Here is a 27,140-nt window from a genome sequence, read left to right as displayed (position 1 = left end):
TTGAAATAAACATGTTTTATTTTCTTATTTTGAAAATATTACAATAATTGAGAATTATTTGGATAATTATTCAGCCTGAAGATGAATAATGACAAGAAACAAGTCAAATTTATATAACTTCTATTATGTTACGAGTGCAATTGACAGCTTAACACAAAAGCATGGTTAAAAAAGTTGTAACCTAACCTCATTGAGAATACTGATTGAAATTGTTAGTGGGTCAAATTGACCCGGAAAACGGATTTTTGATCCTGACAAACAAATGTAACGAGTTTTAAAAAGACATTTGGCCAAGACAAGACTGGTTTTGATTCATTTCCTTGCGGCTACCTCGTGGTACTTCTTGGTGACGCGGGCGGGCTGGCACTGGCAGTCGTAGCAGCGGTGGGCGCAGCAGGCGCAGTTCCCACCACAACGCCTCACCAGGAGGCAGCTGGGCCAGAAAATGGCATCGGTGCGCTTGAGCTCCTCGCGCAGCGACACGGACAGGTTGCGCGGCGTGCAGCTGTACAACTGAGATTCCTCCCAAAGCAGGTTCAGGTCAGCTCCTCCTCCAGGGGGTAAACAAAAACAGGAAGATTAATATCAGTGAATTCATGCTTTTGAAGTTGACTGAACTATGTCCCTCCACTTTTTTTTTTACAGTACAATGAACTCCTACTAAATGAAACTTAGAAACTTGGAGCTTGGAGCACATGGTAAACCTGGTGCCAAGATGTCACAGGATGGCAGCCAAGCATTACTTTTGTCTAAATTCAGTGCTGCAACTCACTTCAGCATACATTATAAGCACAAGATGTCGACAAAGCACTACTCGTTTGAATCAACTCATTTCCCCATTTTCCCTGGCAACAAATGTGATGCTTGATGATGGAAAAGAACTACTTTTGAACTACCTTTACCTCTGGCTTTCCTGTTATGGATGAAGGATTTGCCAAGCACGTGCCACGTAGGTTTGTACAGGTCGTCCATGTCAAGTCGCCAGCGCTCAGGCTCCAAGTACTTCATCACCTCCTCCACAGTACTCAGGCCCGAGACGGCAGCCGACAGCTCCTGGAGGTCCAGCTGGGTTGAAGGTTCGGCTTCGGCTGGAATCTGAAAGGAAATAAAGGTCAATGAGAATATTGAACATCAAAAAAGGGTTCCACTTAGTCAAAACAAATATTATTTGAAGCAATTTTTTTCTTTTTCCATTTTGATTAAAAAAAATAAATAAATAAAATAAAATAAATAAAAGAACAATTTTCTTCCGTTGGTGACGTTTTCCGAGCTTAGTATTGTTATAATAATCAGATTTTAAATGTTCATTTTACATGATTAATGTATGAACTTTTTTTTACAAACTAAAAATGTAAACTTACTTTTATACAAAATAAAAATCTATTTAATTTTTACATGACAAGATGCGCCAAGAATTTTTATATTTGTTTGGATCTGAATAATAACACTATAATAATAATAATAAAAATAATGATAATAATAATTATTTTTAAATGGGGGCGGCACGGTGGTCAACTGCTTAGCACGTCCGCCTCACAGTTCAGAGGTCGTGGGTTCGATCCCGGCTCTGGCCTCCCTGTGTGGAGTTTGCATGTTCTCCCCATGCCTGCGTGGATTTCCTCCGGGTACTCCGGTTTCCTCCCACATTCCAAAAACATGCATGGTAAGTTGATTGGACTCTCTAAATTGACCCTAGGTGTGATTGTGAGTGCGGATGTTTGTCTCTGTGTGCCCTGCGATTGGCTGGCAACCAATTTAGGGTGTACCCCGCCTACTGCCCCAAGACAGCTGGGATAGGCTCACAGATAGGCTTGTGAGGATAAGCGGCATGGATAATGAATGAATGAATGAATGAATTTTTAAATGGCTTGTTAATGATTAAAACTGCACTTTTTTGATTTAAAAAAATATGATTTAATTGTTACTTCAATGGTTAGTTGAACATTGAGCATAAAGTCGTATTTTTATCATTAGATTTTTTTTCAAATATCACTGATGACCAGGCTGTAAAGAAAAAAAATCTGAAAATCATTATTTTAAAAAAATCATAAAAATAAACTACACTGGACAAATGAAAAACAAAAATGAAATAAACCTTATCCTTCAACTTCAGTTTGTAGGCCAACTTTTCAACCTGACAATCCCCAAGAGGGCTACCAGGGATGGTGCGGCATTATTCGTGTTTTCCCTGCTGCGCCTGCCGGCTACACAACACTAAGGCGGACATGATTGATACTTGCACTGTCGCTTCTTCCTAAAGGACGAGGCTGTCCATTCAAGCGTTCAGCGCCGTGACGGCATGTTTGTCCGCCGTGTCGTCTTTCCGCTTGGCACTAATCTCGCGTGATTGACAGCCAGGATATAACAACACTGACAACATGGATGCCTCAGGTGAGGAAGAAATGCTCGGGGCAGCGTTTTGTGTTTTATGGCGAGTCATCAAACTTTACCGCCATGCTTTCTTTTCTCAAACGCTTGACAAGCATTGCCATATGTGGTTCAAATTTGGTAGCAAATGGACAAAATTGCTCGAATAAGTTTGCCTTGATTAACACCTGGAAAACGTCAAAATTAGCCTAAACCAGGCTCTTCAACCAAAAATGGTCTCTTTTCGGGCACGGCTACTTGAGACTTTTTTGTCGGTCTACTCATGATAGACAATCTTACCAAATTTCATGTTGGGAAATGTAACTGGTTCCGGGCGCTGAATGTTCAAACCCAACTTAGAAGAGTATTTCATTTTACAGAAAGTCATCAAAATTTGCCGCCATGCTTCACTTGCACGTAAAGTCCAAGTATTAAATGCTTCAAAATCTAGCGCGACACCCCATGTAGTATGTGTCAAATTTGGTAGCGATAAAAATAAATAGATAAATAAATAAATACATTTCAGCCAAGTGGGGCCAAATTGACATCAAAATGGCTTTGAGCCAAGATGGCAGTCTGTTTGTGTCTTTTTGGGCATGTCTTCTTGAGACGTTTTTTCTGGGTGTACTCATGAGAGACAAGGCTACCAAATTTCATGTAATGAAATCAAACAGGCTCCGGGAGCAGAATTTTCAAACCCAACTTACAAGAATGTCGCGTTTTACGCCACGCCTTCTAACTTCGCTGCCATGCTCAACCCACATGCAATGACCAAGTAACAAATGCTTCACACTTTACAGCCACCTACCTGTGTTTTACACTTGGTTCAAATTTGGTGGCAAAAAAAAAAAAAAAAAAAAAAAAAATTCAAGAAAATGTTGTCTTTCTAAGTACAATTTCCAAAATTAGACAAAAATGTCCATTTCAAACCAAAATGACAGACTTCTGTGTGTTCTCAGCCACAGATTCTTGAGACTTTTTTGTGGGTCTTCTCATGATAGACATGTTTACCAAATGTGCAAGTGAAACTGGCTCTGGGGGCTGAATTTTAACAAAAAGCTCTGAGCTTTCTGTTATTCGCATTGGAGATACTAATGTGAAAACCACCCTCCATTAAGTCACGTATTTTATATTCAAGAATATAAATACCAAAACCACAAATGAATTCCTCAGCTGTCTGAGGTTAAGTAGGATTTCGTTGTGATTTTATATGTCTATTTAGAGCTGTGAATCAAAACAGTTATTTCCGACTCCTCTTAATACAAATGAGGTCAAGGAGTCCTGCAGCAAAATCCATGCCCAGGGTGTGGCGGCCATCTCCTCTAGACAGGACAAAAGTGGTTCTAAGGAGAACGCGTCTTTTTTGCTCAGCGGGACATAGATTTGAGAGTCATCCGCATAGCCTGATTTATTTTTGACATTCAACACACAGAAGTGATTAAATTGTAAAAATAATGTTTATAATCAAAGTTGTCCGTTATCCTTGCACTTCTGATTTGGGGGCCATTTTCTTAGTGTGTCTCTGAGACTGTTTGACTTCATGTTCAGTTCAACTGATTTCTGCCTGGCAACAAATGATTGCATAAAAATGAATACGCTAAATCTACTGGTTAAAAAATAAATAAAAGGAATGTATATTACATTTGCTTATCATGAATTTAAAATGTTTTTAATGTCACGTAAAACCTGTTGCTTGTTCATCAGACTGGCCTCTAATAGATAAGAGACATACAAATGAAAACAAACATTTAAATACAAATGAAAATAAATAAAAATAACAATTTTATTAAAGATAAAAAATGAAAAATAAAAACAATCCAAAACCAGCATTTAACTTGTTTATGTAAAAAAATGAAGACCAATAAAATAAAATACACAAATATAATTGAATACACATCATTATATAACCCAAAATGAAAATAAAATTGAAAGAAAGAATCAAAGTACCAAAAAATAAATAATTGAAACTTATTTTAGAATCAAACAATACACATTTCAGCACACAGTCTTCATCCAATCATGTTTCATGTTGTTCTTAAAATTGCCTGCCCTTCTCAACAGTTTCGGCTCTTTCTCACATGGATTTATTCATGTGCACTAAACTCCTACATGTTTTCTTGGGATTTCTCCTTAAGAGGAACACCAAAATGAGAAAAAAATTAAATAAAATAACATCTGAAGCCCATCTGTGCGGTGGCTCTAACGAGAGTGCCTTGTTAAAAAAAGCTTGCGGTGTAGCATTTGGTTTCGCCGGAGCCTCGCTGAGATAAATCGACACAAGCGTGGAACACCGACAGATCTTGGCAGCGAGTAGCGGCAGTAGCGTGAGCAGCAAATTAGCCCAACCTTGGCAGAGTACAGCGACTGGAAGTCATTAACAGCCTATGAATTTTGACGGCGCAATCCTCCCCCAATTAGCGGCGGAGCGCTCCCTCGGCCAGCTAGGCCCGCTGTGACTTCTAACGGCTGCCAATTAAGATATATATATACACACACACACACACACACACACACACGTAAAAGACCTCTATTGATTTTAAAGGGTATCCTTTGAAAGATGATCGGAAAGATGCAGGAAATGGCCAAAAAGAGCCTAACATGGCCCCTTCAAATCAAGATGGCAGACTTCCCGTGTGTTTTAGTGCATTGGTTTTTTTTTAGACTATTTTTGTGGGTCTACTCATGATAAACACGTGAACCAAATTTCGCGTTACTGATTGAAACTGTCTCCAGGGGCTGCATTTTCAAATTTAGCTTATTCGATTTCCACATTTTTCAAATGTTGCCATTGCCAAGCTCCACCACACTTAGCAAATCAAAATGGCAGACTTCTTGTGTATTTTATAGGATGAGTTTTTGAGACTTTTTTGTGGGTCTACTCGTAGTTAACATGCCCACCAAATTTCAGATTGCTTAGTGAACCTGGCTGAGGGGGCTTACTGAAGTTGCACATTTTTTGGCAAGTTATCAAACTTCTTTGCCACATGCTTTTCAAACCAAAATGACACTTTCCGTCTTTTAGGGCATGGGTTCAAGACGTTTTTGGGGGTATACTCTTTGCAAATATGCCTACCAAATTTCATGCTGCTTATTGAACCTGGCAAAGTCAGCTGAATTCTCAAACTCAACTTTGAAGACTTTTATGGAGTGTCATCAAACTTCACTGCCACCTTCCAGTACACTTTTCAAACCAAAATGGCAGACTTCCTTTGTTGCTTAGGGTACGTCTTCTTGAGACTTTTTTACGGGTCTACTCATGGTAAATTTGCTGACCAAATTTCATGCCGCTAATTGAAACTAGTAAAGGGAGCTACATTTTTAAACTCAACTTTAGAGTCTAGCCTTTTATGGCGCATCATCAAATTTTGCTTCCACCTTTCACCTCGCTGAAAATTGGCAGACTTCCTTTGTATTTCAGGGCATGGCGTATTGAGACTTTTTTGTGGGTATACTCATGGTAACTATACCTACTAAATTTGAAGTGAAACTGGCTCTTGGGACTGACTTTTCAAACTCAGCTCATTAGCATTACGCATTTTATGACAAGTCATCAAACTGTGCTGTCACATGCTGCCACACTTTTTAAACCAAATTGGCAGACTTCCTGTGTCTTTTAGAGCATGGCTTCTTGGGACTATTTTCTGGGTTTACCCGTGGTAAACAAATCAGGGCACGCCAGTCCGTCAGTCATCCTTACGTCATTATTTCAGGCAGGCCCAGTCCGTCCGTTGTCATTGGCGACAGCCAACTGGTGTCGAGAACGTATTTACTACGTCACACGTAGGTGCAGCACAAGCAGACTTGAGTTAAAAAAAACAAAGCTGGTCATTCCGTCTGTGACAGACCAGTCCATCTATACATCACTGACCGACGCCCGTTTTGCTGAGGGTTGACGAATGACGGGAACATTTTTAAAATAGACGGACTAAGCATAGTCGGAAGCCCCTTTATTTGCTCCATCAGTCGTCTGCAGTCCGTCATTAGTATATTGTTGGTGGCGGGGCTTCGATGGCCGCGGCGAGGAATAATATTGAGTTGTAGTAACCTGAGGGATAGATTTCGGTGATGACCCAGACAAGGCTGTGAACAGGCTTCCCAGGCACAGTAAGTCACTCTTTCTGTTCAAATATCGGCCATGGGGGGGTGCAAGTGAAAGTTTAGTTGGAATTGCCGACGGACGCCCGTTTAAGGCGGAGCAGCCTATAGACTGGTACTATTTTTTAGCCCTCGGAAAAAAAAGGCGAATGACGACCAACGGAAGGGTACCCACGTTGCAGACGGATGACGAATAACGGACGCTCAATTTTTAGTAAAATGCCCAGCTCTGTAAAAAGAAACAAATAATGTCGTATACCTTTAGGTCCCACAGACCGCATTGACATTGTCCCATATTGTTTTTGTTTTTTTTCAGCAATCATAATGCTGTGTGTGTGTGTCTGCGTGTGTGTGTGTGTGTGTGTGTGTTGTATTTTTTTGTGTGCGTGTGACAGTAAGTATGTTCTCGATGCCGATTGACTGTCGCCGCCACTGAGGGACTGGGCCGGTTTGAATTAATGACGGAAGGATGACTGACTGACTGACTCCGGTAAACATATCTACTAAATTTTATGCTGCTGATTGAAAATGGGAAATGGGCTGAATTTTCAAATTTAACGTAGTGAGTTTTTTTTTCTTCTACTCACGATACCACATTTTGCCTTCGTGCAACGGCAGCGTTAGCACAGCGTGCGTTTATTTTATGCTGTCTAAAATGATGACGACTCGTCAGGAAAGGGCCTACTCTTTGCCGTTTTCATGCTCTGGCTATAACCACTTTCCTGCAATCCGCTTCGCCTCCATTAAGCCACAAAGTCTATTGTGTGTGAAATCATGTGGTTTGTGTGTGTGTGTTTTTTTTTCCTGCCGCGTCCAGTCTGCAATTGAGGTTGGCGTAAAAACAGACTTTGCAGTGTTATCCCGCCAACTCCTGCCTGCATGAAAGGGGAAACGGGCCGACATGGATGTGAGTTGTGCAAAGTCCATCCATCCATCCATTATCTGTACCGCTTCTCCTCACAAGGGTCGCGGGGCGTGCTGGAGCCTATCCCAGCTGTCTTTGGGCAGTAGGCGGGGGACACCCTGAACTGGTTGCCAGCCAATCGCAGGGCACACAGAGACAAACATCCGCACTCACAATCACACCTAGGGCCAATTTGGAGTGCCCAATCAACTTACCATGCATGTTTTTGGAATGTGGGAGGAAACCGGAGTGCCCGGAGAAAACCCACGCAGGCACGGGGAGAACATGCAAACTCCACACAGGGAGGCCAGAGCCGGGATCGAACCCACGACCTCTGAACTGTGAGGCGGACGTGCTAACCAGTCGACCACCGTGCCGCCGTTGTGCAAAGTCATGAAGTACAAATACACTGGTAACGTACATGGGTGCCTAGACTTACAAGAAATACGAGAAATTAGTTTTCCTAATCGGTTCCATCCTCCTAAATCAGGGGTGGGCAACTACGGTCCTCGAGGGCTGTTGCGCTCCATGTTTTCGATACTCCCTCCTCCAACACACGTGATTCAAATGATCAGCTCATTAGCAAACTCTGCAGAAGCTGGATAATAATACAGATCATTTGATTTAGGTGAGTTGGAGGATGGAGATGGATCTAAAACAGGCAGAACGGGCCCCCCTAAGGACCAGAATTTCCCCACCCCTTGTCCTAAAACAAATCTATTTTATCGAAGAAAAATAACACTGTACAGCAACTAAGTCAGGGAACTATGATAAAATGAATTCAGGTGCTTTATTTAGAGTTCTGCATCCATCTTGTGGCATCTAGCTGCCAAGAAGCTATGTTGAGGTGACTTGAGTAACTTCATTTAGATCTATTTAGTGCTTTGCTACTATCTTATAGCATGTTGGGGCCAAGGAACTATGTTAAAATGATTTGAAGTGCTTCATATGAGACAAATGGAGTGTTCTGATGCTATCTTGTGGCATATTGATGCAAAGGAACTATGTTGGAATGAAATTAGGAGCTCAATTTAGCCAAAAGTAGAGTTTTTTTTTTTTTTTACTTTAGTAAAAGTTAATTTAGTTGAATTTTTACCAGAGAAGCTTATTTCACTCATTTTCTGTACATCAATTTAAGTGCATAGAGTGAGCACGTTTTCCATCTCTGCGTTTTAGAGTCGGTATGTTTTCACTTTGACCAGAATATCATTTTACATAATGTACTGTATCTTTACTTCTCCTTAAGCACAGAATGTGAGTACTGTTGGTGCCTCTGCATTTCAGATGTATTTGTTATTAACTTATGGAAATGAGTTCAATCAATACGTTTACAAAAGTATTATTTTACACACGTATCAGAGTGTGATTACTTTTGCGCTGGCTTCAAGTGTCTCCTCCTCCTCCTTCTTGGTGTTTTAACAAGCTGGCTGCCAAAAATGGCTTCCTGTCAATGACAGAGCGGCTCTTGATGGGCCCCCGTGTGGCTTCCTGCGGGTTCCGGTAGCTGGAAACAGAGCGCCGCTGTTCCACCGCGCAAGGTTCAAAGAGAAGACAGGAGGGGCAACATTTTCACAAGGTTTTCGCCGCTCAATGTGACTCGGAAGTTGGATATGTTTGGTTGGTGGGGGAGCTCTTATACGTGCTCAAGATCGGCTGTGGTTGTGGCTGTTAACTGCCACTGAGCACAATAGAAGTGAGCAATAATAACAGAGTACATAGAAGCAAAAAAAAACAAAAAACAAAAGCTAAATCTACCCAGTCTTCACGAATACAAATTATGACTAAACGTAATTTCCCCCAGTTTTACTGAATGCAACACAAACCTCCAATTTCATTGCTGTGTAGTCATCCAACAATAAACAGAACGACTGTAAATAATCCACAGAATAAAAAAAAAAGTCCACACCACATTTGGTCATGCACGGCACAGTAGAGCATCACTTTCCCCAGTTTAATTCACGGCAACACATTTACTGCATATACTATTATTACTATTAGAGCCTTTTTATACTCTTTTTTTCACTCTTTTCTATTATGTGAAGTGTGATATCAACTTTTCCCAGTTTTATTGAACACAGCACATCCAATCAGATTGCTCTGATGTCACAATATGTTTAAGAGAACAACTAGAAATAATGCATTGTGTAAATTTCCCAGTATTGTTGAAAAAAGCATGTGAGCTACATAGACTAGTTAATATTTATTACTCTTTTTGTTCACCTTCTTCATAGTTATGATAATGACAATATGTGCTGTCCACTCTTCCCAGTTTTTGTAAATGCAGCACAATCAATTGATTGTTCTGGAGTCCTCAAACAGAATTGTAAATAACGTCTCTGTCTTTTTTTTTTAAAAGGTCCACAGATCCTCAATTTGGCCCTTTTCCCAATTTTCTTGAACACAACACATGAGCTGCATACACTGTTATTATTAGACCCTTTTTATAGTCATTTTCATCCCTGATTATAAATGACAGATGAGCCATTGTGACGTCGTCCCATGTTGCTTTATGACTTGAAGAAAGGTGAACGGAAAGGTCAGTCGAGACTATCAATCTTGCAATATTAAAGCGTAAAAAGAAATAGTCACTGTATATAGTGTGTATCACAGAGCTAAAGATAGAGAGACATGAGGAGGGGATATTACTTGGAGCAGGATCAAAACGATGGACAATTTAAAAAAATCTTCAGTCTGTCTTAATTCCCCCTTTCATTACAGGGGTCCCAATGGAAGCCACGCAAGGGTCGAGGACCCTCGATGAGCCACTTTATTCCCTTCACTAGGTCTTATGGGGAACAATAACCTTTGGATCATGGGGATGGAGAGTCCATAAGAGCGCAGGTGGAACATATTAAAGGTAGTGCTTGTTGGAAAAGTCCATTTCTTGGTCATTTGTACAAAGAGAAGCAAACTGAAATAAAAAATAAAATAAAATGTTTGTTTGTCTCTGCGTGCCCTGCGATTGGCTGGCAACCAATTTGGGGTGTCCCCCGCCTATTGCCCATAGACAGCTGGGGGAGGCTCCAGCACACCTGTGACGCTTGTGAGGATAAGGGGATCGTATAATGGATGGATGGATTATTATGACAATAAAAATAAAGGATAAAGAAAATAAAGAGTTGACATTTAAATAAATAGAAGTAAAAAAAAAACTAAAAGTAAATAAAGTAAAGTAAAAAAAATCCTGTGTTTCAGAAAATCCTTCCACAGGAATGTTGACATTCTGGTTTTATCTGCGTGATAAAAACTAATGAGCTGACCCCGTTCCTGTGCAACTTGATCAACAAAATAAATGAGTGCCCCGTTTTAATTTGTCATTCAAATGCTTGGAAGCAGAATCAGAAAAATATAATTGCCAATTTACTGAACATATTAGACTGTTGTTGTTTCCACCTCAGATCGCTCATGAAGTGAAATTAAATCACAAGACAGTTTTCGACTGCTGTGGTCTCAAATGACAATTGACATTGTAGCTGCTGTCAAAGGCAACACTCATTTATTTCCTATATTTATTTCATAGTTTTAATTTGGTTTGAATGGACAATAAACAAATACATTAGTTCATGTTAAAATGTAAATAAGTTATAATTTTCTGGTAATTTATTTTGGGTTAAAACCATAGTGAAAAGAGGGAACTTGTTTTTTCTTCCGCGTGTGTTTGCTGTTGTTGAGGGACACAGGTAGCTGATGCACATATAGCAGTAGCACACGCTGTACCAAGAAGACAAGGCAGGAGTTTCTCCTAGAAGACATCATTACGACTTTTTATTCCTTTTGAGAAACTGTGGCCAATGTGGTAAATATTGTGCTATTTTGCTTTCTTTTTTTGTGAACCATCCTTATTTTGTGTGCTAATTGAGTTTTTTATTACTCTTTTTCTTAGTTCTGACGGCATTGTTCGTGTGTTGTTTTAACATGTAAAGACATGTGGACATTAAATGTCTGTTAAAACAAAAGAACGAAGTTGAGCCTTGCTTTGAACTCAAAAGGAGTAACAGGCATGTTTCTGCTGGCATGACGTGATTCTTACCGCTGGCTGGATGGCGTAGTGGATGAGGAAGCCTGGCTCGGACGGGAAGTACTCATCCGAGACAAAGCGTATGCGGACCTGATTGCCTTTGGTGAGGTGAGCTGCAGGGGCCGCCTGCGACCCGCACCAGCGGCCCAGGATGCTCCCGTCGCTTGGATCCTCCATCTCCACAAAGTCGTACCTTAAAAAAAACATCACAACATTACATTCAAACCAAAATTGCTAGCATGATAGCAGAATAGCTGCAAATTGTTATATTACTTATTTTAATTTGAGCAAAAACATATATTTAAAAAAAAAACCCAGAAAAAAACCCATTCCAAATCACTAACTACACAGCTGAACAGATTAATAGATTGCCAGTCAATAAACAGTATGGTCACCATAAATGGTTGGATGGATGGATGCAAAGCAAAATGGATGGATGGATGGATGGATGGATGACAGAGAGCTAAATAGATTCATGGTATTGTCGATGGATAGTTGGATTGATATTTGATAATCACTGGTTGGATGGATGGATGGATGGATGGATGGATGGATGGAAAGCTAAATAGATGGATGATGGATGGATGGAAAGTGAAATGGTGGATGGGTGGTTGGATAATGGAGGGACAGCTAAATGGAAGGATGGATGGAAAAATGGACAGACAGCTAAATGGATGGCTGGATGGGTGAAAGGGTGGATGGACGGACAGCTAAATGGATTGATGAATGAACAGCCAACCAGATGGAGAGATGGATGATTGCTTGGGTGGGTGGGTGATTGGTTGGTTAGGTCGATAAATGATGGATGGATGACAGATGGATGGAAAGTCAAATGGATGATGAATGTGTGGATGGATGGAGAGTTGCTGGATAGTTTAATGGTTGCATGGATGGATGGCAGCTAAAAAATGGATGGATGGGTGGATGGATGGACAGACAGCTGGGTGGGTGGGATTTGGATGGATGGGTGGAAGGATACAGTACCTAAATACTGTAATTACGTGGGCAGATGGGTAGATGGATATGGGTAGTTGGATGGATAGCTGCTAGATGAATGATAGCCGGATGGCTGGATAGATATATGGGTGGATGATTAAAAGCTGATTGGTTGGACAGATAAATGAATGGATATCCAGTATAGATATCTAAATGGATGCTAGCTAAATGAATGGATGGATGGATAGCAAGACGGATAAATGGAGGTCACGTGGATAAGACAGCTAATTGGATGGTGGATTGATGAATGGATGAAAGTTAGCAAAATGGATGCTTAGGGAGCTAAATAGGAGGATGGATAGATAGACAGACATATAACTAGATAGCCTCTTTGATGGCCATTAAAAAACATCACATGCGAGCTATAGCATAACCCGAAGGCCCCACGTTTGATCCCCGCCTCCTCCATAAGACGACACATCAAAGCGTCCTTGAGCAAGGCAATGGCCTACGACCTTTCCCGCCATTGCCATCTGTGCCGGAAACACTTGTGTGCTGAATACTCATAAAAAAACGTAAAATCAGTGGAGGTAATACGGCAATCAATAACAAATTATCCCATAATGAGCAGCAAACACAGTGGAGTGGTATTCCAGTATTTTTTGTGGCGACAGATGGATCATTGATAATGCAGCAAGGGCAGATCATTAAATGCTGTCAAACAGGAATGGAACAAATAGGCTGACATCAAGTAGCATCTCGAAGACATTGTAAGGACAAAGACGACTGGATATAATCCACAGAGGGGAAGAAAAAGCTAAATGCAAGAACAGCTATTTATTGATGACGACCAGCATCTTGCACAGTACAGATAAACAGAAATGACTACAATCAAGGATTGTAGACATTTTCTTCTTCTAAATCACTCTAATGTTGCTCCTCAGTGCATGTCAAAATGTGCAGACGAGAGCCATGTGAGTGGAATGTAAATGTGTGTGCGTGCGTGTGTGTGCAGATGATTGGATGCCGCATTCATCATGCGGCATCCTGGGATGCAATCAAACGCCTTAGGCCCTCTGTTGGACTGGGTTGACCTCAGAAAAAAAAAAAGATCGTTCTTATTTGCCCGACGGCTTGCAGGATGCCGATTACTTCAGGCTATGTCCAAATGTGTGCACGGATATTTTGGGGGGATGTTTTTATTTTGTTGTGTGTGCAACTGGGTGTCTGAATTTCATGAGTGTATCTCTTAATATTTGTATCATTTTTTCACTCTGAGAAATGATTGGCTGGGAGTTATCACATTCACTTTAATTCTGACATGATCACGCTTAAATTGGTGTTAGCAAATGTGGGCTTTGGGAAAAAAAATAATGACATCCAGTCTAATCATCATTTCATCCCACACTATCTCATTAGATTAGCTGGTCATTCTCTTATGGAGGACAACACGAATAGACATTTAATTCCCCAGATAATTATAGCTGTGCATACAAATTGACCTCATACGGTTGCCAATTGCACAGGTGACAATAATCGAGCCTGCAGTACAACTCGTCATCCTTTAGGGGACTCTCCAGGCATGAGTAGGTCGGCGTTAACCACCCTCATTTCCTTCTTCTTCCCTCATCCATCCATCCATGCATCCATCCACCTTGCCCTCATTTGTCTCCTGCATGATGTCCAGTCAGTAGTGATGTATCGGCGTAAACACACACACAGCCGCCATCGACCGGCTTCTTCTTTAAATGAAACGGCAACAGAGGCAAACATGAGCTGTAATTGAAAGTGACCCGTGTGCGGCGCGTGTGTGTCTGTGTGTGTGTGTTATTGTTAGCCGGGGTTTGTATTGACGCTGTCCGAGTCAAATTCCCCGCTGCGGAATTCTCAATATTCACAAGCGTCCAAAGCAGCAGGATGCCAAGAGGCAATTTCACAAATGGATACACACTCACTCTAAATCTTGAAAGGCAGATTTTGCCATCTGACATGCCAGCACGGGAAGCCCTCACATGATCAAACACTGACCAACGGTACAAGCAGTGTTTATCAATACCACAATATTCAAATCAAGGTTTGTTTACAAAAAGTTGGTAGACAGTGGGAAACTACCAAAAACATGCCGCATGGAATGCATCAGTAGGAACAAACGATAAAGAAAAAAACCTTAACCATCTACTGTACTTATTTACTTGGTAAGATCATGTATTTTATTCAAGAAAAAAATAAGAGGATTCCAATGTTTGATGAAAACATTACATGAACCTTACATGATAGGATGCATTATTCAGTAGAAGTCTCACAAGATTTTGATAAAATTTTAGCAGAAGTTTCATGAGATTTAGCAGAAGTCTTACAAGACTTGAGAAAGTCTTGTAATTTATCAGATTTCTCACAATATTTGAGAAATTCTTGTATGAATTTGCAGGAAGCCTCACAAGATTTGGTAAACTCCATTTAGTGGAAATCTTTGAGGCACGATAATGTCTCACATGATCTAGAGGAGTATTTTTCAAGGAAGAGAGAGTCTAGCATAATTTAGTTGAATTCTCACATGATTTAGTGGAAATCTCACAAGAGTTTAGAAACGCTTGCGCGATTTAGTGTAATTCTTCCAAGTTTTAATGAGGTATTGAGAGATTTATCCACATTCTTTTGAAATATTGCATGATTTAGCAGAATTCTTCCAAGATATAAGGCAGTCTCACATTATTCAACAAAAGTCTCATGAGATTTGGTAACATTTTAGCAGAAGTTTAAAGAGCTTTGAAAAAAGTCTCACAAGGACTGGAGAAAATCTCATGACTGAGCGGAGCTCTCGCAATATTTGAGCAAGTCTCATAACCAATACAGTAGTGGATGTTGCAATATTAGAGATTTGGCAGAATTCTTTCATGATTTAGAAGATTCAGATTGATTCAGTACAAGTCTTACAAGATATGCAAAAGTCTTATTTAATTTCATGGAATTCTTGCAATATTTTAGGAAGTCTCACATGTTTTAGAAGAAATCTTGTAAGATTGTCCTGCATAGTAATGCAGAATTCTGTTGAGATTTGAAGACATTTAAATGCTTTTGTGGAAGCCTCGCAAGTTCTGATGGCGTCTCGTGTGATTTTACAAAAGTCTCACGTGATATAAAAAAGCCTTCTGAGGAGGTTTCGACGAATTTTTCAGAGGTGTCCCATAATTGAATGGTGGTGTTACCAGATTTGATTAACGCTTGTGTGATTTAGTAGAATTCTCACAACATCAGAGGAAGTCTCATGCGATTTAGAAAGATTTCTGTTTCTATGAGGGTGTCAACCATAGTGTGTCCTTACTTGCATATTCTGTCCTCGGGGTCTTCTAACCCGAACCTCTCGTCAAAGTTAAGATGAATCCTCATGTTGCTCGCCGCCACTAGTCTCCACACCAACACGATGTTCCTGGGATAAGTGTGAGGGAAATCCGGGCTATGGATCGTGCCCTCTCCAGCCACCGTGATCACCTTCTCCTGATGTGACTCCTGCACTCCTATAAGAGAAAAAACAACAAATGAAAGGATGCTGTGCTCCTAAAAACGGTGAGAAAATGTCAAAAACTCTGCAACATTGAACGCTTTAGGCCAGTGGTCCCCAACCTTTTTTCGGCCACGGACCGGTTCATACAAATCTATACACTTTGTGGCCCTGAAACAACTCTGGGGTGGGGTTCTGTGCGTTGGTGTGTATGTGTGTGTGTGGGGGGAGTGGGGGGTTTGCTAATCCACTGCTTTGTTTTGTTTTTCATCAATATTGATTGACTTTTTAGCTTTAGCAAAGCGGTTAGCCACCAAGTATGATGCTCTCAAGGCACTTACATTTGTTGACAAATCAGTTTTGAAGTCTGCATTGGCTGCACATATTGCTGTGCAGAGCGGGCTTCCTTCCTGCATGGGAATCACTTGTCGCCATAAATCCATATTTCAAGTAGGTCTTCTGGTATTGTCTGTGAAATGTACCCTTCTTTTTCTTCTTGGGCATGTGTTGAATTCTCACTGGGCCTATTCCCCATTGCAAAGAAACCTTCCCAATATGTTTGTTTATTTCACTTATTTGCTGGCTTTTGCATTTAATATTAGTGTTATGCGACGGAGACAACTTGACATGCGTTAAGAGTCAGTCATAGATGGATGTAACGGAGAGAATCCGGTCACTTTCAAAATAAAACATTTTTCAGCCTCGGATAATATAAACCGGAAGTACTGTCGGGTTTTTTTCTTCATTCCTCTGTGCGGCCCACCGCGGCCCAGTCCAAAGTGGCCCTTCGACCGTGTGGTTGGAGACCCCTGCTTTAGGCTAAACAAGACCACCAAGGAATTGTATCTAAGAGGAAACAGCAGGCATTAAAGCAGAGACTTTGGAGTCTCATTTGGTCTGTCGTAAGTGTCAGTCATTACAGCAGCACCGCCTCAAATGTTATAATTAAAAGCTAGCGAATTGCAGTCAGCGATCACGTTAACTATTTTCACTAGAAAGAAGGAACATAAAAAAACAATCTGACATCCTGAGATCGAAAAGACTCGCCTCAATTTCCCAAAATATTTCTACCTCCTCCTGCATCGCTCTTCTGTAGATATGAGATGATAAAAAGATGAGCCCCAACACGCTGGACCATATTTACTTCCATAAACACCACATTGTGAGTGACGTCGTCCCTTTTTCTGCGCATGCAGGTCACTTTGGGGGTGCATTTGGTTCACACACCAGACAGACTGAAGTCACGAAATTAATATGTAATGTGAACTGTTACATTTGAGAAAAAAAAAAAAAAATCTGATTTCACCCAAAAGAAAAAGCCGTAGGCTAATGGCGAATGCCGGGAGCTCTGAAATAAGTAACTGCAGTGACATATAGACGACGCGCTTGTGGACTTTGAACCAGTGGAACCAGTAGAACGTGATATGATATGGTTTGTCGACGATGACGATATCGACGTCTTTGTAACAAAATAGAGGATGGTAATTACCACTCGATTTTTTTTACAAATTAAAATAATAAAATAAGATCTCTAATTCTTTTGGAATTATGTTTCTGCCTGCTACAAGGGCTGAGATATTAATTATTTTGTAAGTGTTGAATTTCTGGGAAAACTTCAGGTTTTCAAGGGTAATTCCAAAGGCGACCTTAGGTTTTGGGGAGCTGTTGAACCAGGCGCTTTAGGCCTTTATGGGTTAAGACCTGCAGTCTGAATGAAGCCTTTGTGATTTACCGTAAGTAACATTATTTCTTAAAGATTTTTAAATTGTATTTCAACACCAAATGCGTAACATTGTGATATCGGCTTGGTGTGTAAATCATTCTATAATGTACTTATTCTACTCTTAAACTGTGAAGGCAAGCAGCACAAAAGCATCTGTTTGCGAGTGAGATACAACAGTGTCAAACTTGCAATCACTGCAGCGTTTCCTACACGAATAAAGAGCACAAAAGGCGCTAAGGTCACTTGAAACTCCTCAATCAGTGCACTCCGTAAGATGACTGCTTATATTATATTCCTCCAAACAAGCAGATACATCCTGCTGATGGAAATTGTTGTTTGTGTAAGCTCTTTGGCCCCATGGTGCATGCTTTTCCAGACACATTTATAACTGAGAAACAAGTGGCTGTGATTCGTTCTTAGCTTGCTTGCTTTGGAAAATAACAAGAAAACAAAAGCTTTGTCCCAAGTGAATAACACACAACAAAAGACCTTAATAGGCCAACTCAGGTCAGGATCCAGATTCATATGTGCAAGCAAGTGGGTGTTTGCGAAGCAGGCATGAAGTGTCAAGCACGTGCATTAATAAATTGTTAAACTGTCACCCTGATAAACTGTCAATAAAGGTCCATGTGCACTCTTTCGTAAAGTAATAGAGTGATCTGTTATCTTCATTATTGTATGTAAATAAATACAAGTACTCTTCTACTGCTACATATATTTAATATGCCTTTAAAATTGTACGAAAACAGATTTTCGTCCCCCCCACAAAATATTATGATTACTTTTTTTTTTGTTATTTCATTACAGTATTTAGTTTTTAAAACTTAATTGTATTGTCACTAATTGATTTTTGCATTTTAGTTGTCTTTGCATTTTTAAATTTTTTTATTTATTTACACTTTATTGAATTTTCAAGCGTTTGCATCTTAATTTTTTTTTCAAAGCCAGAAAATGCCTGACCATGATACATTTTGTTTTATTTGGGGAATTCTATTCCCTGAACACACATTCTATCCTTTGAAACTGGGGCCACTAACCTGCATTTGGCACAGGGTGTCCTGAATGCGTAAAGGATATCATGAAAATCTGAAGACAGTCAATGCATTCCAGATCAAATTGTGACACCTTGCGTCAGAAAGTCCTTCCAGTTCAAATCAATTCCGAATATACTTTGGATATAATAGAATTGTATTTTCTTGATATTATTTGACAGATATCTTTCATTTTTAATTTTGAACTCCTGATGTACAAAGTAACAACACGACAAGCTGTAGCATATTTTACAGTGCAGCTATCATTCAATCTCATTCAAAACTTCAAATACTTTGAAGAAAAAAAAACTATGTAAACTTGAATTGAAAAAAAGAAAAAAAATCTTGGGTTGCCTTTGATGCTTTCATGTGGGCTTGGTAGCCAGCCAGGTGGGACTCCATCAAATCACACTGCGCCAACAAAAACAAAAGAAGGACTTTTGCATGAAAAGACTCTTTCATAAAGACACCAACCCAACTTTTGGCACAGCAATACCTCCTGCAGGGCGAACACGCATGCATGGAAGAACTGCATAATCCCTCCTTTTCTTGCGCTGAATCCAATTAAAGCGCTATCACATCTATTGAGCACACGCTTGTCCCAGCACGCCGTACTCCGCCAAGGTCTTATCTCCATTCTCGTAGCAAGTGGTGGCGAAAGGGGCCACGTGTAATTAACTGTTGCAGGCTCGGGAGGTTACGAATTGACGGGTTCATCTTGGCCTCCAGCAGTCGTGTTTTTAATTACCATCCCTTTTTTCCTTCGCTAGAAGTGACGTTATCGCGGCAGAAGAAAATGGGATTCACTGAATGTTGGTGATAGAAAACACCATGGAAACAAGGCATCATAACTGTTAAATGTTGACTGAAATATGTCTGTATTAGGATAATGAAGGGCATGACAACCAATACATTTACTTTAATGGTTAGATATAAAACATTTTTTTCAAATTGATTGTATAAAAATGGTTGGCTCTCTCGAGCCAATCAAGTGTGAAATTAAACAATGGAGTCTATTTGCCTACTTCAGAAAATGTGTCTCTGAGTAAGTCCTTGTGCACTTCTTGCCCACTGTGATGTAACAGCAGGGCTAATTCACAATATAATGGCCCCGACACCAAGTTTCTTTGCTTGTAACATGATCAGTTAGCTTCGGTGAAGATCCAGAGCCACATTCAAGCGACGGTTGGACTACACTGTCTGAAACAACTATCATGGTGTGACACAACTGCTATGAGATTAAAGTCAAAAGGTAAGCAGAGCTGCATTGAGTTTTGTTGGATGCACCAATCAACATTACCTACCAGTGTTAGTTTCCAAACAATGCCGCAATTACCGAAAGTCCGCAAGTGATTGAACCCAAAAGATTTCCAATTGCCTGTAAATGCTACAAGATGGCAGCAAAGCACTACTTTGGTCCAAACAAAGCTTGTCAATTCACTTCATCGTAATTCCTTGGCACAAAGATGCCACAACATGGCACCAAACTGGGAAAAAATGCATCATAAGTCTTTAAAGTAAGAATGCTATTTATTTTCGACGGTACCCAATACAAGATGAAGTAAAAGTAGAAAAGTAAAAGTAGCTTCACATTTCCATCAACAGAGGGTCTTTTCACTGAAGCCCCTTGTCATGGGCATGTACCATGTGACTTGCAAATGACCTCACCTCTGGGGTCTTCTCAAGATCAGAGGCGCAGCCGTTGCCCCCGGGGGGTGAATTACCTCAAACATGACTTTTCTTTGACCTACTTACCAACCCACCCCTCACGGTGAGGAAAGTGGAGGCGGCTATTAAGGCAGGAAGTGAATGCCGATGAATAGGCTGGCGTACAGTGCGGCCATTGTGCTTTGTTCGCACCTTCCATTCACGCTGTTGAACATTAACCTTTCCACTGGAGCGCACATACATACGGGCAAGAGGGGAGTTATAGGGACCCCCGCCCACCGTAACATGGACATGAATGAACTCTGTGGGTAGGCTGCTAACAGCGCTGCTATTGAAAATAGCGAATTTCCTCAAATACATGCCGTCCCTCCAGTAGAAGCTGTGTGGTCATCCACTTAAAAAAATGAAAGACTACCTTTTCCCATCAATAAAAATGGGTACTAATTATCTTAGTTCGGCCTTGGAACTCTGTTGCTAACCAAAACAGCAGCATGCTTTAAAGCACAATTAAAGTGCAGAGTCAACGCCCTGAGTCTTACCTTTTTAAAAGTGTGTTTTAAACTCCAGTGTCACTTGACACGAATAATAAATGTATTGTATAACTAACTGTATTATATTAAAAACAGTCATCATGGGTCAAAAATAGAGGTAATATGATTGCACATTTTTCAAGGTGTAAAAGACTAAAGAAATCTGGTATTCGGGTATAAAAGGTGAAATCAGGGTCACAATCGTCTAGGAAAGGAAAGAAATCCTCACTAGTCCTGAACGGAGTTCCTCAAGGAAGTTTTTGAGGTCATTTAAAGTTTTTCTTTCTTTTCAGAATAGTAGAATCCACGTGTTGAAGGTACAAAAGTTGAATTACGACGGTGACAAGTGAAGAGACAGTACACCCCTAGATTTCCTCACTACTACTGAACGGAGTCCCTTAAGATAGTGAAGTCCATGAAGTTTTCGACAAAAGGTCGAAACACACTTTCAGCCTTGTACCAAGAACAAGCAAAACTGTAAAAAAAGGTGTTCAGGGTACAAAATTTGAATTCTGAGGTTGACAATCCCAGTGAAAAGATATAAAAGATAAGAAGTATACCACTCAATTTCCTCTAGTACTAAGTGGAGTTCCTCAACGAGGTGTTTAAGGTCCATTTCTAGAAAGGGTACAAAACCTCCTTGGTTCTTGTTGCAAGAAAAAGCAAAACAGTCAAAGTTAAGGGTACAAAAGTTGCAATCTGATTGTGACATTCCCAGTGAAGGAACAGCATATCAAGAAATTTCCTCAATAACACTGAGCAGAGTTCCTCAAGGAAGTGTTTGTGGTGCATGAAGTTTTCTATAAAAGGTCAAAACGCTCCTTCTTCCAAGTCGTAAAAGCATAAAGTAAAAATTATTTCAATTTAGGACACCCGCTTCCAACTGAGTAAATTTTGGAGTGGGAGGCCGGTTGGTGGGAGCCGCACCAACTAACGAGACAGCGTAAACCAACAAAGGATTAATTCACTTTTTTTCATGATTATTTCAAAGCTTAATGCCAACATCTGTTGCCTGTTAGGAGTCCTGCAGGTGCAGTCAATTCCCAGGCCCGGCTTAGCTACTATTTATTGCTTTAAAGCTTTAAGTCGGTTACCCGTACATGGCTGCAAACACACGGCAGTAATCTGTGGTAGTGTGAATTTTTAATAATTGGGCATGTGCAGCCTACTTGTGCAGTGAGTTTATCTGCCGGGCATGTTGCTGGGACGCTGTCGCAACCTAACTAAATACTGTAAAAAATATGACGAAATGTTATTGAGTAAAATGTAAACTAACTTTAAGTGACATAGACTGACAAAATGGCTCATTTCTGGTGTGATCACTCGTTGCCAGGCAGATAGGGCTCAATGGAAAAAAAACGCCTCCAAAGTCATGGGAATATCTCCTACACTAGCTTCTACAATCAACTTTTCAGTGATGATCTATCATGACAGGTTGGATGAAAAAGTCTAAAGGACCAATGCCTTGTATTAAACAGAAAGTCAGACATTTTGGTTGAAAGTGTACATTTTTAGTGAAATCCAAGGTCAAATGAGCCTTAACTTGAATCGGATGGGTTTCACGCAACATTAAATTTGGTAGGCATGTCCATCATGACTAGACGCACAAAAAAAGTCTTAAAAAAAACATTTTGAAAAAGACACAGGAAGGTGGCCATGTTGGTTTGAAGCAGCCACTTTCGGGGCAGTTTTGCCATTTGTGACAATTGAAAAATTCAGAATGATCGGACGCCCATTTTAAATTAGAGGCGGACCGGCCTATAGTATATACAATTTTTTTACCCCCGGAAAAAAAGGTGGATGACGGACGACGGACGAGTTCCCACGCTGCAGACGGACGACGGCTCTAATGAACACACATGCAATTAATCCTTGCTTAAGTGCCACAGCTGCACAATGTTAATGGTGACGATTGCGCACACACAGCAATGTGTGCCTTCTCCCACCCCCACCGGACTCTGACTGGACTCCGAGTGGTCCCTGGGGGCCTGAAACCTGCCACCGCAGACTTTCTCCTTCCTTCTACTGCTCAGGTTGCAAAAGCACCGCACCTCCAAGTGATTTGCGTGAGGCTCTCATTAGTGCCAACACTTGTTGTGTGGCATCCGGCCACGGCAAGATTGAGTGTCAGATGGAATTCTGTATGTGACTGGATGAAGACATGGAATCACCTTCTGACTTCTGTCTGAAGATTTCACTTTTAAAAGACGCATCATAGGCCTATTCATTTGGTACTCTTCCACACTAAAATGAGATTCAATACTCAATTCATAGCATGATGAGATCAGGTACAAGAGTTTCAAGGAAAATTAAGCTTTTACAGACATAATAATGCCTAGTTTTGATTGAAACTCTGTCAGAGAGGTACTCATTATTATAATTTATTTTGATGTTTTTTTTTATGTGGTTTAATATTTTTCCCAGAGAGAGAAGAAATTAAATTTACGCATTGTAAAACATTTTTTAAAAAAAACTCAAATTAAATGAAATAATTAAAAACTAAACAAAAAAATAAACATAAGTCAAAATGAAAACAATTGATTACTCATTGCAAAATAAAGCAAAAGGAAACAAAAAAGCAAACACAAATTCAAACAAAATAAATAAAAACTACCAGTAAGATAAAAACAAACAAAAAAACACCCAAACTTAAGATAAATGGAAAATAAATAAAAATAATTATCATTTACAGCACAAAAACAGTAAAGAAGAAAACAAAACACAATAACAAAATAAAATACCTAATAAATGTAATTTTAAAAAATAATGAAAAAATAGAAAGGCTTGGATATTTATCTAATATCATATTTGTGGTTGTGGCAGGAGAGTCTACAGTACATATTGTCTATATATGAGGCAACGTTGCAAAGCATGACTTCTTAAATGTTAAGGCATTGCAATATTTAGAGGGAAGACAAAAAAAACACCCAAAAAGTGTAGTGTTTCATTGAGCTGTGTAATCCTAATAGGAAATTTCCCAGTGACGGTAAAGCCTCGGAGACGTCTCCATCGAGACAACATCGTCCCTTTAGCTGGACACAGCTGCCAATCGGGTGGCTTTGAAGTCACATCTGTAAGTGGTGGCACAACAGGAGAATTTTTAGCCATCGGATTTGTGGCTTGGAGGAAGTGGCCGCAACCAGAAGCAGCCTTTAGGCCACTGAACATAGAAGAAGACCGACTTGTGCTGAGAGAATGATTGCAGCCCACTTTGCACAAGCACAGAAACATACAACAACTCCTACCTTGCCTTTAAAAGCAGTGGTGGGCAACTTTAGCCCTAGCGTACACAGAAGGATTTTTCAAAAAGATTATTTAACTGATGAGATGATCAACACCAGTTTTTTTTTTTCCAAACTGATACCAGTATGAGTATTCACTTTTTCAGTACTCACCCTTACCAAGTACACTGTTACCTCTAGTTCTTTTGATATTTTTTATTTCATTTAATACAATGATGACAAATTGTAGCAAAGACATTTCTTTCTGATGCAGATGATGGCTCACTGATGTGTCAAACCGCCGCAGCATATCATCAACTACTGCGGAGGAGGACTTACTCAATGTCAGAATTTTTTGGCTTAGTATGTATTGTTGGCTGTTATCGGCAGCCTCCACGAGGACCCGATATCTTAAAATTCGGTATCAGTTCGGTATCAGTACACACCCATCCCTATTTATCTGTTTCAGACCCCACACATTAAAGCCAAATGTTTTTTTTATTATAAAAAAAAATCAGGCATTAAGTGAAACATAAAAACTTCTCCTGTTCTAGTCCAAGCATGATATTGTGATTAATTTTGCTTTTGTGGAGCAAGATTTAAGGCAAGTAGTCCATCCCAGCAAAAGTGAGACATTGCTGCAACTGTGACTCTTTCACGCAGTGACACAACATTCTGTAATCAGATAATTCCACATCTGCTGTGATGCATAAATATTTGCCCGACAACAACTGCTCGTAACGCAACAGGACGGCAGGAGTACTTGTGCAAGCAGGGTGAAATTGTATAGTTTCTTCACTTCCTGTAGATTGAATGTCCACGTTTCCCAATAGTTTTGTCCAGCATATATGTGACATTTCCCATTCTATTGATGCTGTTAAAAGTGCTACCTAACAGCGAGTGAACGTGGAGGTGTTGAGCCCTCGTCATCTTCATCATCCTACTCTTCTTCCTCCTCCACTTTCCCCTTGCAGCTGCCTCTAATGAGAATGTTTGACGGTAGCCGCGCCAGCATTGACTAGGTTTGTCAAAGTCCATCTTTCACTTTGTGCTTCTCTCAGCCAAAACACACAACTGTTGACAGCATTTTTTTTTTCAGCTTCTATTCAAATTCTTTTTTATTTCAACATGGTTGGAGGCGTCACATCTTGCTGCTGATGGATTTTGTCAGGAGGACGCTTGACGTGTTCCCACTCGCGCTCACTGTGGCCGCTGCCAACATTTATTGTACGTAACTATTGTGCTTAGCAAATGTAAGTCATAAAGACAGGATGAAACGCTTTACTGCATTCTCTTTCAAGTTCAGTTAACTTTGTAAGAAGCGCATTAAAGGTCACCTTGCGCCAGGCAAACTGCCTTTTCAGTGCTTCATTGGTGCTTTAGATCACTAACCCCAAGAAAGCATTCACATCATAAAGTGCTTTCAATGCAAACTGTTTCCATTTTTGAGAACTCTGAAAAAGAAGCGCACCAAATGGTATACCTTGCAGCTGGTAAACTCAATGTACAATGCTTGATAGATGATAGCCTACAGCTACAGCTCCTGTGGTTAGGAAACCATTCAGCATCATGAAGTGCTTTAATGCGGACAATTTCAATTTCAGTTGTCTCAGAAAAATCATCATTGTACATTACGTAATACATTACGTAACTAATTTTCAGACGAGAAAGATGAAGGGACATTCCATAACAAGTGCATTGGACCACCACCGCTCAGAGAGTATCAGGAATGAAAAGTGCTTCGGAGTGGACAGTTTCGATTTCAATGAGTTCCAAAAAAGAAGCACACTGAAGGTCAATTTGGTTCTCGCAAATGCTTAAAAAGTACTTTAGACCACCACCACCGATAGAGCATCCAGCATCATGAAGCGCTTTAGAAAAAGGCTCACCTGTTTCCAGGGTTAGGTCACGTGACGTTCGCAATGCCAGCCCGAGGGCACTGACGTCAATTTCAGTCAACAGCAGAGGACGGTAATGGCCAAAACGGCGGCCCCCTGAATATGGATGAAAATGGATAGATTAAGGTAATCATTGGTGTGCTTCTTGTTACGAGTTTACTGGAATTGAAATTGTCCACATTGAGGCTCGTTATGATGCTTACATTCTCTGTTTTGTTTGTGGTCTTATGCACTTGTTCCAGCGGAACTAAATGTTAAAAAAAAATATATATATTGTGTTCGTGGAATAAGAATTACGCAGATTAAGCCTGTCAAAAAGAATATACAGTGCTCAACAGATGTATTAGACCACCTGTCCTAAAGAGACCATCCGGCATTATGAAGCACTGTAATGCGCACTCTTTCGAGTTTGGCGGACCTGCAGCGTTTCATGAGTGTTTAAGCCCTCCCTGGTTAAATAGTGGCCCAAAGCAATAGACTGTGATTAACCTCACTTGTGCACGAAAGGCTTCTGTGGAATTTGAATCACTTTGAATGTGGAAGCTTTATTTATAAATAAACATAAACATTATTGTACTTAACTGCTGAGGTTCATTTGCGTCCGATGTGGATTGCATCATTACCTTTATCATAATGAGCCCATTTATTATTATTAACCTTTTGGTACTTTAGTAGATTACTGCAGGATCCATTAGAAGGTTCAAGGCTTTTAAATACTACAAGCGTCCTTTGTGAATGTAATGTGCTTAGCTTGCTAGTTCAACGGCAGTTGTATTGTGTTAGCATTTTGGTTTACGAGCAAATAAAAGCATAGCATTATTTTTTTGCAATTTTTCAATACAACTACATAGCTTTTATCTTGCTTTGCAAAACATGAGTTAGCATAAACTAGTATGGTCACATATCTCTCAGAGTTTAAAAACAACAACAAAAAGAACTCATAATGCAATTGTCCCTAGCTGAGTTCATTAGCATACATATGAAAGAGCGCTTGTTTTGTGACGCGTTTAGTAGTGATCAATCACTTTCCGGGTGGAGACGTGGCAAAGATGCTCCGGGCTAGCCTGAAGCTGATTGAGCTTCGCCTCATCAATCCTACATATTCATGAACATTATATTGTAGTATTATCAATCTGTTGACATTATTAATTGGCCAACCTGATTACCAGATTGCCTCATTCACACTTGATTTATACCTCACAGCTGGTCCATTACTTCCACTCCAAAGCGTGTCTGATATCCTGCAATCA

The 27,140-nt window shown here is 40.2% G+C and overlaps 1 protein-coding gene across 3 annotated transcripts in view; it reads right to left on the bottom strand.

Moving 5' to 3' along the window:
* pdgfc (platelet derived growth factor c) overlaps nt 1-27,140 on the bottom strand; it is a 43,878-nt gene that overhangs the window by 2,447 nt on the left and 14,291 nt on the right. The window contains exons 2-6 of one of the 3 annotated variants that reach the window (XM_086022442.1): nt 25,882-25,986; nt 15,643-15,835; nt 11,397-11,577; nt 903-1,095; nt 331-548 (exon numbers count right to left, since the gene is read on the bottom strand). In XM_086022442.1, the coding sequence (XP_085878568.1) occupies nt 331-548; nt 903-1,095; nt 11,397-11,577; nt 15,643-15,835; nt 25,882-25,986 (890 nt within the window). Of the gene's footprint in view, nt 1-330; nt 552-902; nt 1,096-11,396; nt 11,578-15,642; nt 15,836-25,881; nt 25,987-27,140 lie in introns of all 3 variants that reach the window. The other 2 variants (XM_086022433.1, XM_086022448.1) reach the window with 2 other exon arrangements.

Source organism: Filicampus tigris, chromosome 2 (assembly GCF_054856515.1).
Source record: "Filicampus tigris isolate MCC_2025a chromosome 2, RoL_Ftig_1.0, whole genome shotgun sequence".
In the NCBI taxonomy this organism is placed as follows: Eukaryota; Metazoa; Chordata; class Actinopteri; order Syngnathiformes; family Syngnathidae; genus Filicampus; species Filicampus tigris.
The sequence above is the reverse complement of the archived record's forward strand: the minus strand, read 5'-3'. Positions and strand labels throughout refer to the sequence as shown.